At 43.6% G+C, this 12,347-nt stretch overlaps 1 protein-coding gene across 1 annotated transcript; it reads left to right on the forward strand.

Annotated features, from left to right (window-relative positions):
* The first annotated feature begins 479 nt into the window (after positions 1-479).
* zgc:162612 (forkhead box transcription factor) lies at positions 480-1,949 on the forward strand. Its single transcript, XM_034894593.1, has one exon. It carries the CDS (start codon positions 845-847, stop codon positions 1,769-1,771), a length of 927 nt encoding a protein of 308 aa, XP_034750484.1. The 5' UTR covers positions 480-844; the 3' UTR covers positions 1,772-1,949.
* Positions 1,950-12,347: the final 10,398 nt, after the last annotated feature.

Consider the following 12,347-nt stretch of genomic DNA (forward strand, 5'->3'; position numbering starts at 1 on the left):
TCAATAATACATAACAATGAAATAGCCCATATATATATATAGTAAATAGCCCATTTTTTGGTAAATTATAATATTATAATTATTACGTTTAAGAGCAGTTAAATAACAAATGTGTGACTTTCTGCTGTGAGGAAAAAATCGCTTTATCTTATTTGTCTTCATTTTATTCAAATATATTGTTACAATTTCACCTTTTTGAGGCCAGTGTGAACTCTGAAATCATCAGCCTGAATACAAACTGTGACCTCCTCTCTGTTAATATTCTCCTCTCTATAAATATACTCCTCTCTATTAATATTCTCCTTCTGATGTCCTGCTCTCCGGGATGTTCCCCTGAGTGGATGGATCTCTGACTTCCTTTACCTTGGACCCGATGAGCCGATGATGATAGCGCACTGATGGGAGGCCTTTCTAGACACCCTTCGAGTCGTTTTCATTGGTCAGGATCCCTTTTTTTTTACCCCGCGTGCCTCAACGTGACATCACATCCACCCGACCCACACAGCAAAGCAACAGATTGCAGATGATGCTGGACACCTCAGAGGACGCGCACACTTTTTTACGCTTTTACGCACAAGCACTCAGCGCTGCAGGCTGAACGCTTTTTTGCGCGTTTATGCACCAAATTAAAGGATATCAGCGCGCGTGGTCTGGAGGGTTTGCTTGTGGGGAAAGTCGGAGGATTGGGCATTGTGTTTGGATTTTCACTTTTTTTTGTGAATGGAGGTGAGTCGTGCGTAAAAAACAAACAAAAAAACAAACCCTCGCATTGAAGAGAAGAAGCTGTCTCTCTCCCACCTGTTGGCAGGTGGGGTTGGCGGACATTTACCCGCGGACATCTACTATGACATTGGACATCATGGAGGATATTGTTATCGACGTAGTAGGGGAAGGAGTCAAAGACAGCGGAGAGGAGCAGCTCTTACCTGGGGATGAGTCGCGGAGCAGTAGCAGCCTGCAGAGCAAAGAGCGGGACAGCTCCAGCCCTGACCCCGAGTCTCCTTCCCTTTCTCCTGGTAAAAGCAAAGGTCCCGCGGCGGTGAAGCCTCCGTACTCCTACATCGCTCTGATAACGATGGCCATCCTGCAGAGCCCAAAGAAACGACTCACCCTCAGCGAGATATGTGACTTTATCAGCCAGCGCTTCATGTACTACCGGGAGAAATTCCCCGCCTGGCAGAACTCTATCAGACACAACCTGTCTCTCAATGACTGCTTTATAAAGATGCCCAGGGAGCCGGGGAACCCTGGGAAGGGCAACTACTGGACCCTGGACCCTAACTCCTCGGACATGTTTGAGAACGGGAGCTTTCTGCGGCGGAGGAAGCGCTTCAAGCGGCAGCATTTCCGCTTCGATCCGCTCAAGGAGCAGCACCTGGAGCCGAGCGGACTGCGCGGCTTTGCGCACGGCTCCTACGGGTTCGGAGCGGCGGCTCTGCAGCTGCCAGGGCTGGAGATTTACCCCTACATCCATCACCACGCGCACTCGCCGTGCGGCCCCGGTGGCGTCCCACCTGTCAGCAGCATCCTGCCGGGTCTCTCCAGCTTCTTCTCCCGCAGCAGTGCGCTCACAGCCAAGGCTTTCCTCCAGGTGCAGCCCGGCATCGAACCCTTCTCCCCGGCCCAGTACGCCTCTCCGCTGACCTCCAGCGCCGCTTACGCTCCCCCTGCGCTCTTCCACCCCGCTGCGTCTCCGCACTTTCTCACTTTACATCCGGAGTTTCAGAAACTACAGCGTGGCACGGTGGACCTGGTCAAAACACACCGCTAACATCGAATAACACACAAACACACACACACACACATCGGACTTTCAACTCGCGTTTTCTCAGGTAACAGAGACATTTTACGCAGACTTTCTCCACCGTTAAGGGGGATGAATCTGCTTTCGAAGAATGTTGTACATATGTATAAAAAAACTCTCCCTCCTTCTCACTTTTATGGCAAAATGCTTTTTAAGCAGCCCCCTTTTTGTGTGAACATAAATGGCCTCTTTTCTTTTGTTTAAATATTTAAATGACGAGTTTATTTGACTTTTTTTTGGAAAGTGAATAAAAATAAAAGTGAATATTTAAAGCTTGCGTTCAGTTGCATTTTGTGATAAGAAGCTATTTCTTCAGCCAAACGCCAGACTTGCTTAAATATGTCATGTGTTAACCCTCAGCTCCTGTTACTGCGCTGATTTAATCATGAATTATGTATAATAACTCGTAATAATGGCAGTAAAACCCAACTACTTCATTCAAATGTGTATCACAAACAAGAGGAACTAAAAACAAAATGTAATTTAAAAAAACAATAGTGAAGAATAATCTGACGACTCAAACAAGCTGCAGGTCTCTGAGGCCTAACTGTACAAAATGTGCTTCAATTCCGCATCAAATAGTCAATTAAATAAAAGAGAAACTCGCAAAAAATACATCTTTGTCGGTATTTGTAGTATAGAGGATTCGCGTAATTATCGACGACTGAGACCAAGTTATTTATTTAAAGCTATTAAAACTCCAAAAAAAAATGTGGTAAAATATTTCTCTTATATATATTATATTTATTTCTCTCTCAAAGGCAACTGGACTTCATAGAAGTATTTGAAGGCTCTTTAAGGCTTTCTACAAGTCCGGTTGGCTTCGCTGATCCCAGAGAACCCCCATGACCCGGATCACTGGACACGTTCACAGACATCTTGTAAAATATTATATTCCAAAGCCAAAAAAAACGACAGGAGATGCAGCTTTGTGCAGCATGTTGGGTCAGTGTTAAAGAGACCCTGGTGTCAAAGTCTGACTCTGTCACACTGAAATTATGAATAATTAATAACTTGGGTAAGGCCGTTTTATTCCAGCATAATAAGGCAAAAATGCTTAGAATAAAACATTAAAGAGCAGTTACAAGCAATTAAAAATGAGAATATAAAAACAGCAAAAATAGAGCTTAATTAAAAATCAAGTGTACATTTACAGGTGTGTGTGTGTGTGTGTGTGCGTGTGTGTTCTCTTCATGGATATAAAACTAGAAATATACATGCCTATAATGGCCTTATTTCGCAGGGCCACACACACACACACACACACACTCCTGTCCGCCTGCACCAGCTAGAAAATCTGTCCAACACATTTTCATGTCAAATCCTTAATCTCATCTGTTCGATCATAAAGATCATAAAACCTCCCAAATGTTCCCACAAAAGTGCCTTTTTAGAATATCATTTATTCTTCATATTCTATTTGTATTCTTCCACGTTACCGAGGTCAAGAAGACATGTTGGTTGACTTGTTTTAAGAGTCAGTTTTGTCCTACAGGAGCTATTTGAGCAAAGCAATCTTCATTTTAAAGAGGTAACTTCTTCTAAATTCCTCTAACCTTGCATCTAAATAAGCTGCACAACTTCTTTATGTTATGTTGTGAACTGATGCAACAATTAAAAACTCAATGTATTTTTTTTTTCCTTTCTTTCAAGAAGCAATCCAACACTTTGATTTATTAAAAAATAACAATTTGTTGCTTAAGAAGTGCCAATCCTCGCTGGAAGTAACATTTCACAGAGACACCTGAACCCTCTGACTCATAATGTTGATATACGGTTACACATCCATTTACAGGCTGGTGTTTACGTGATCAGCTGGATCAGACTCAGCCTAATTAACTCCAACTCTAATCCATCATCTAAGCCTGAAACAAATGACCGTATTGCGTGTGATTTCACCTGGAGACCCGATCAGTAACTCTACATGTGATTACTTTATCCACCCTGCAACTTTCCTATAACTCAGAATATCAGTTTTAATTTCTCCTCTCTTTCTTTTGCATTTAAAGTCAGCGCCTGGTTCCCATGTGAGAGTGACAGTAGTTAAACGGTTCTAGGTTTTTAGAGCATGGAAGTATTTATTTAATTGTATTCTGAGTCTGGTTTAGATGGATTACCGCGCTGAAGCCCTTGGACGGGGCTGATGGATCACACCGCACGCTTCAGTTCTTCAGCAGACTTTGGCACCCAGAGAGAGGCTGAAACAAATAAAAGAGATTGTTACCTGATGGGGAGCTTGTTAAACAGCCTGAAGAGATACAGAGAACACATCCTCCCTGGATCCCCTATTTTTCTCTGCTCCATTCAGAAGATCCTACAGATGCGCCTTTTAAAAAAGACATCTAATTCAATCTGTTTTGAGGTTTTCTCTTCTTCTTTTTTTGGGGTGTCATAACCAAAATGTCCACTATTTACACTGCTAATCTGAAACAGTACGGTGAGAGCTGTGGTTGAACTGATCCGACATGAGATCGAAATCACACAGCACTTTAGTTATTAGAGTTTATCTGATCGGGAAACCAAATACACAGAAAAAGATGAGCTTTTTGTTTTGCTTGTGGTCACGCAGAACGAACGTCCCAACTCAATATATATATATATATAATATAAAGATGAAGTTTTTAAGAGTTGGAGTTGCAGTGTAGACAAGGGTGTAGGTGTTGTTTCAACATTGGCAGGGGGGGGGGGGGGGGGGGGGGGGGGGGGGGGGGGGTAGCACATTATAACTTTGGGGGCATTCTGCAGAAGGCATCAAAACATGGTGCAAATGTCTTCATAGTGTGAATTATTTTCCTGTGATGTTCAAAGCTTTCTCCATAGGCCTGTGTTTTAGGATTTTTTTTTTTCATCATCGTACATCTCAACAACAGATCGGTTGTAGAATAAGACATTGTTAAAGCCAAAAGCTCCAAAATTTTAAATCTACATGAACAATTTTTTTTTTTTTCCTCCTGTTGTGATGTAGAAAAGCAGACACAGTTCCTGTTTTCCGTACATTTTTTAAGGGCCCCTGAATGGTTCTTTTTACCTCTTTTTGGAGAATGGGTTGTCTTGTACAGTTTTTGAAGGGGACAAATCTACAGTAGCTCTTCTAAATATTGGGGGGTGGACTTCCACCCAGGAGACCGGGGTTCGGGTCCCGTGTGTTTCCTAAAGTTTTTCCCACAGGTCACGGAAAGGAAGCCCACCCACGACCTTTTCCTTAACAGAAACTGCAAATAACCGCTGTGAAATCTTCAGTTATTTACTTTATATTTCACAGTAAAATTACCTTATATGATTTTTACAGCAGAATGCTGTAAAGTTACACTACAACTGTGTAGACATGACAAAATCACACTAGTCTAAGTAGTAATAAGTTGAAAGCATTACCGTAAAAAAATCACAACAAAGCAACTATATTTTTAATCTAATGTGGCGTTCAATTGTTTTTTTAGTTTACAATGAATAAAATACTGTAAATGGAAGTACGGTACTTTTACTGTAAAAAGAATTCACAGTAACTTAATGTACAATTGTTGACAGTAAGTTACTGTAAATTATATGTTAAATTTGTTACAGTGTGTACCAATCGGCAATAGTCTCGACCAAGCGCGTCTCAGGTTTCAAAAAGAGACTTTTAACGTCACTAACAAACAACAAAGACACCTGACCAAGCGTCCCGGTTTTACGAGATGGGAGTGAGTCTGTGTGGTCTTGATACCCTCTGGTCTGGGTGATGACCTGGTCTCGGCTTATCTTGACAACAACACTGCTGTGTGTTCCACATTCGTGACACTTCCCATTATACAAGCATGGATATTGTAGATGTTTCATAGAATTCAAATGTTAATGTAGAGGCAGGTTTGGTCAGAAATCTTCCGACTACTAAGATAATTATGTATTTTTACCATTTATTCTGTACTTTTGGCAACCTGTTGGGACTTCTGTACTCTTATGCTAACTAGTTTCACGCTCTCACATGACTGATACATGTTTTTTTTAATCAACTTACAATTCATGTTTTTTCAAATAAGTTGCGTGTACCTTCTGGCCACAGCAGAAGAACCTCCCCCAGGGGTACATGTACCCCGGGTTGGGAATCACTGCCCTGAAGGGCATCAGATGAAGAAATCTCTGTTGTCATAATGAACCTGTTCCAGGAGAAGAGAAAACTGAAGAGTGGACTGGAGGGGGGAGTCAGGGTCGTTTTTTTAAGGGGGGGGGGGTGGAGAGGTTGGGAGGGAAGAGAAGCCGGTGCACCTGATAAAATAAGCATGTCACTGTGTGTGTGTCTGTGTGTGTGTGTGTGTGTTTGTGTGTGTGTTCTTGTTTAGCTACATTCATGAGGTCTAATAACTGAGTGTTCAGTATACTTATGGGGTCCAACAGCTTTGAGGGGCCAAAATGCTGGACCCCACAACTTTAAAGGGTTTGAGGGTTAAGACTTGGTTTTAGGATTAGGGTTAGAATCAGGTCATGGTAAGGGGGGGGAGATGGGGGGGGGGCTAAGGGTTAAGGTTGGGCATTTAGGTTTGATGGTTAAGGTTAGGGTAAGGGGCTAGGGAATGTATTTTGACAATGACTGGTCCCCACAAAGATAGTGCCATGCACTGTGTGTGCATATGTGTGTGTGTGTGTGTGTGTGTGTGTGTGTGTCAGCTTTCCATCCTGAAGGGGTTTAACAGTTCACTCCTTTAAGTCTTTTTACTTTCCTTTTTCCTCTGTGCGTCATTGAGTGTGACATGCTCACTTCTATTAAAAATAAAAGCTTCTTCTTTTAACGATTGGCAGCAAGATTTTCCTGTTTCTCAACCATACTCCCCCTACTCCCCCCCACCCCAACTTAAATTTAATGTAAATCTGCAAAGTCACTCAGAATCTGACACGAGGGGGTTGTGTTTTAAATTGAATGCGTCACCCACGGAGAACGAGGCCACATTAAGGTGATTGATCACACGATGAATGGACATTTATGTGACGACCTGTCAATGGTGCATACCGCTGGCTGCAGTGTTTCTGCTCAGTTCCACGTGGATTATCAGTCCAGAGGTTATCACAAGTCGTAACTTCCCTCTGATGTGGAGCTCCTTTCTCTGGTAACAGTGAGTCGCCCCAGCCGGCGTGCCGTTCATGCCGAACAGCCAAGCTGTACCGTGCTTTCACTCTCCACTCGCAAACGCCAAGCCAAACAGGCAAGATAAACTCATTCGTACAGCTCCACTCCTTCTGCGTCCACAGCAAAACACCCCAAGTCCAAGCAGCGAGAGTGGTGCATTCTGGGTTCAGTCAGGATGGAGAAGAAAATTAATCTCTGTTGTTCCACAGAGCTTCATAAGGAATGAGAATGCATCATTTGGAATAACTTCCCTTCAAATAGTTTTCCTTTTCTTCTCTTATAGTCTGCTGTTTTTTACGTGACTTTTGCTGTCTACACACTCAAATCTGCAATATTGGGTGTAACTTTACACGGTACTGGTTGGTAGAATACCCAAAACAATGGGATGTTGTTGTTATTTTTAAATTTAAAACTGTTTGTCTTGGGTGGTTTTATGACACCCAAGACAAAATGCCCTAGGTTCATTTAACCCCACAGTGTTTTTTTGTTTTTGTGTATGCTCATTACATTTGGCATAATATAACAACAGGGTTAGTGTTATTTTTATCCCACTTTTGGCCAAAATAAGGTATGGTTGCAAACTGTTACAATCATCTTTAGCTCTTTGTAATTTTCCTAGGGCTGTCAAAGTGAACACAATGATGAATGAGTTTACACAAAAACCTTTTAACGCAACTAATTTAATTGACGTGAGATTGACAAACCTACATTCTTTGATTTGGGCCTCTGGACGCTCCGTAGTTTCAGAAATCAGGAAGCGACGTAGCAGCAACGCTGTGGCTGGCGAGCTGGAACAACTCTCCTGGAGCAGAAATGGAGAAAGAAAAGTTCCTTTTGAGCTGCAAAGCCCTTCCAGATGCTTCTCTCCACAAAACTAAAGATATTTACGTGTACTGTCGATGTGAACCACCGGAGTACAAACAGTCTCAAACACAGTAAAGTATATTTAGAACAGATACAAAATGTGTGATGGATTTGTGAAAAATTGCGATCATGCTAAATTAATTGTGATAAAATGTCTGAATTGATTGACAGCGCCTAAAACGTTGTGTTAATATGTGTAGTTTAAAATGTCATGCATCTTTTTGTGTTCAAATACACAATACATTCTTTTGTGTTTTAAGATAAAACTTGTTGTGCTTAACATTTGGGAACACTACTGTAAAAAGTAACACTACTCAATGAAGTGAACTCCACTTTGTGATGCTTCAGTGTGTAACTGAACACCCGATTTCCAGAGTTTGATTTGTGCAAGTCCAGAATGCGAGTTGGGGGAGTGTAAAGGTGTGCTGGTTTTTCAGTTATCATTAGTCAATCTCGCACCTTCTTGCTGAGGCAGATCCCGGCTCAGGGTTTCTCTCCTCTCACTTTAATGGCTCATTTCCACAGGCTTCACTCGCTCCTTGGCGTTTGCTTTTCCTGGCAGGTCCAGTCCCCGCTGCCCTGCATCGGAGAGTTATTCAATTATAAATCTTCCACCCCCCCCCTACCTCTACTCCCCCTCTTTCTCTCTGCTTTCCCTCTCTCACCGGTCTATGTGTTACCTTGCCAAGCCCAGTAAAACACGCTCCTCCGTTGGTGCGCCCCTCTCCAGTCTCGTGCCCAAGAATTTATTATGCTCAGGGTGGTGAAGCGGAGTGTGGTGTGTTTTTGGAAAACGGGGGACCCCCCCTCAAGCCTCAGTGCCAACAGATGACAGTGACATATAGCAGGAAAGCCACCCAGAAGGAGAATGATCTCACACCTCAGCCACGCGCTCAGAGGGAGTGGGAGAAAATAAAGAGAGAGAGAGAGAGAGAGAGAGAGAGAGAGAGAGATCTGCAGCTGGGCACAGAGGGAACAATAAAATGGCAAGGATGGAGAAATGAAAAAGGTAGAAAGGAAAAACAAACACCAGCAACTGAAAGCAAACAGTTAAAAAGCGAGTGAATGAACTGATGGAAGAGAATTGGACCAAACATAAGTCTCTGACTTCTTTAAATAGCCTTCAAATAGCTAAACTTGAACATTGTTTCTTAATAATTTCCACATAAATCAAACTATGTTAAACCTCTTAGAAATCCTCTTCTTATTCTTAGACCACGGCTTGTTTTTGCTCGCCAATTCCTGGAGGAAATGCACGGCTCCATTAGGCCTCTTCAGAAAATCTGCAGTAGCATTCAAGCGTTTATTGCACATAGAGCCTCATCTCTACGAGCATATCTGAAGCAGCCAATCAGGATCCACTGGGTGGGACTTGGTCTTGGTCTTGGTCCCCCTCCCGCCCCCCATCGGTTGTTGCTCTTTATTTTAAATCTTCACGGTGCCCTTTTCGTCCACAACTGGCAACCTCATGCCCTCAGCCTGCCCATTGAGCTTGGTGTTACCACGACACCACGGTGTGTACAACTCGGGCGTCAGATCCATTACCTGAGAAGTCCATCTGTGGACATGTTGTTACGCTGTTTGTATGCACAAAAACACCATAATGTGTATATATACATAATGTTATAAACTGGCATTTCTAACAACGACTAGCCTGGCTAGAGCTAATGAAAACAATAAAAATCTGACGTCATTCACATCTTTGTCGTCCAAGTTCAAAATTAGATGGAATGTACTATTAGCCGCGTCATCCCCCCTCAGCTCCACCCTTTTATCCAAATGTGGTCACTTCTGTCTCCAGACTACTACTGAGTGCTAACTCCTTATGTTAATGGGTGACGTCACAGAGTCTACGTCCATTATTTTTATAGTCTATGGGACCACCACCACCACCACCACCACGTGCCTGCATTGGCGTCTGCGTGTGAGGTACATACCCGCTGCAGGTACAAGGGCCTCCAACCACCAGGAGCAACGCTCCCCCTTTTACAGACCTCAGATCAAAGGCAGCGGGTGCGTGATGTCACCCAGGACAGCCCCCCGAAACCGCATATTGCTCTAAATGAGGGCCATTAGCCAGACAAACAAAGACTTTAAAGTCTCTGTTAATCAAAAAAGGGGAGCAGGAAGCACAATTAACATCTGAGCCAAGATGTGTCAGAGAGGGGTCAGGCTGGAACCGTGCAGGCTCTCGTTTCAGTTGCACAGTCCAAGGCCTGGCGGTCGGTGTGCGCCCCCCCCCCCTAATGAGAGTCAGCAACCCTAACCTGGTTTTGACTGATCTCTGAGGAAGACAAAGTGGTTTGCCTTCCACACCAGGCATCGTCATGAAGAGCAGGGGACGCAGCCAGTTCAGAGCTGGAAACTCTCTCTCTGTTCACTCTCTACCTCTCTCTCCCTGTCTCAGTCTGCACTTTCTCCCCCCCCCGCCCCCGCCCCCAATTACATTAGGTTTTCCCCCCTTCAATAACGTCTGCAGTGGCATATTACAACTTGGACATGGATTTTAAAAGGGAGTAGAGTGAGGGTGCCAGAATGGGAAAAACATGGATTGGCTCAATGGAAGCAGATTAAGTGGGCATGCCAAACCTCACGCTTTGTAAGAAACAAGAAAAAAGACTCTTTTTACATTAATGCTCGCTCAGAGTTAAGGACCAACCGCACAGTGGGGGAAATCAAAAATCCCACCCTCTTCGAAAGAGAGAATGAAAAATCCAGCCGGTGGATTGTCACCTCATACAAATCCTTTCCCCTCTCGGTGTCACCACAGTGAATAACGCCGGGTGCTCAGAGGACCGCCGGGTGCTCAGAGGACCGTCCTGCTGTGGTTTTTTTAATCATCGGTGCAGGTCTCTGTGTGCCCGGGGAACTGTAAAGCCAATTCATAGGCCTGCAAACATCCTGCAACAGCAACATAAATCCACTGATTCAGGCCTTTGTGTTTGGTAATGGATGTTGTGCTGTTCTATGTAGATGTGATATGATGGGATTGATTGCTATGAAGATCACTGAGGCTGCTTTCTAGCACCGCCCTGCCACCCAAACTGTCGGCCAACGAGCCCGTTCATCCCGCGGTGCCTCCGTTGGTGGTCCCTGGTGTAAGCTATATTTTCCCCTCACTACTCTCTCTCTCACTCTCTCTCTCTCTCCCTCGCTCTCTTTTTTATAGCTAACACAAAATTGTTCCTAATTCGCTGCTGCTAGAGGGGGGTAATTTGCGGCTTTTGGCTGAGTGTCGCAAGCCCCAAATTTGAAAAAGCTGCTGAGTTGAAGGCGTTCTGTGAAGCGCGGAATAAGGGCAACAGTGGGGAGAGGAAAGACAGAGAGAGAGAGAGAGAGAGAGAGAGAGAGAGAGAGAGAAAGGGCCTAAATTCAATCAGTTGGAAAAGAAAAACAGCCAAAACATGATAATCCTCAACCGAGGATTGCATTTTGGGTAATGCAAGCCGTAGCCACCAATATGAATCGCTCTTTTAATAAAATGATGGCGATAATGTCTCCTCTTCTATTTCAAGTTAATGTGATGTCTGTTTAGCCGATGAAAACACTAATCAGACTATCTCAGGCCAAAATAGCTCGTATTTCTTATGTTTTAGGGTAGATAGAAACTCTCCAGCTGACTGTAAATTGCAAAGAATATGCAATCTGTAAAAGAGAAACAGCTGATTATCCCTGAATGTCATTCAATGACAAGCAGTGGGTGGGTTAGTAATCATCTTGTAGGTAGGACTCGAGTCATGGGTTACATCTAAATGTCTGCAATTTCATTTTTAAGCCGCATTTTAAAAGAAAAAAAGATCTCCGCCCACACAAGAGTTTTAGCTCCAGTAGCTGAGCTAATCTCCGTCCATATTAAGGCTTATTCGTGTAACTTTTTGATATTAATGAACGTCCGTTACATTCAAGCCATTGCCAAATGAGTTGCTACAAAGCTAATAAAGACTCTCAGCTCCACACAGCTCTCTGTGTTTCCCAGTGTGACCGTGTTCAGAAGATTAGGTCGTCCAGCAACTTTCCCCCGCAGAGGCTCAAGTGAAGATATTTACGTCTTCTGAAGTGCGTTATGTTTTTTATGTCTGGTGATTCCCAACCCTAATAACTGTCACACTGAAATTTGTGGAATCCAAGAAATGATAAACTCTTCCCAAACGCTCAAACAATAACAGAAGTTGGGAATCATTTCAGAAACGTTGTAGCTGTCTATGGTTGTTTGAGTGCTAACGTTAGCTCAGAACGCCCTTCAACTGACAGCCTTTGTTGTGTTTGATGCTAGCTTGTAGCCAGCAGTGAACCAACTTCGTTATGTAGGTTTATTTTTACTGAGTTGACATGGCAGAAGTCTCTCGTTAGCATCTTGTATGCTACTTGTCACAAAGTGAAGCATGTGCAACTCAAATCTGCACTCAACTCACATCAGGGAGTGACAGCGTTCCACACTGGCAGCAATGCAGCTCTGTTTGCTGATAGCTTTGTGCATGAAAGCTCCTGGATTTCCTTTAAACACCCAGAGCTGCATGATCCCAAAGTGTGTGTGTGTGTGTGTGTGTGTGTGTGTGTGTGTGTGTGTGTGTGTGTGTGTGT

Source organism: Etheostoma cragini, chromosome 15, assembly GCF_013103735.1.
Source record: "Etheostoma cragini isolate CJK2018 chromosome 15, CSU_Ecrag_1.0, whole genome shotgun sequence".
Taxonomy (NCBI): Eukaryota; Metazoa; Chordata; class Actinopteri; order Perciformes; family Percidae; genus Etheostoma; species Etheostoma cragini.

Bases quoted from the DNA above. Each gene is read 5' to 3' on its own strand.
- zgc:162612 (XM_034894593.1), top strand. From the start codon at position 845: ATGACATTGGACATCATGGAGGATATTGTTATCGACGTAGTAGGGGAA.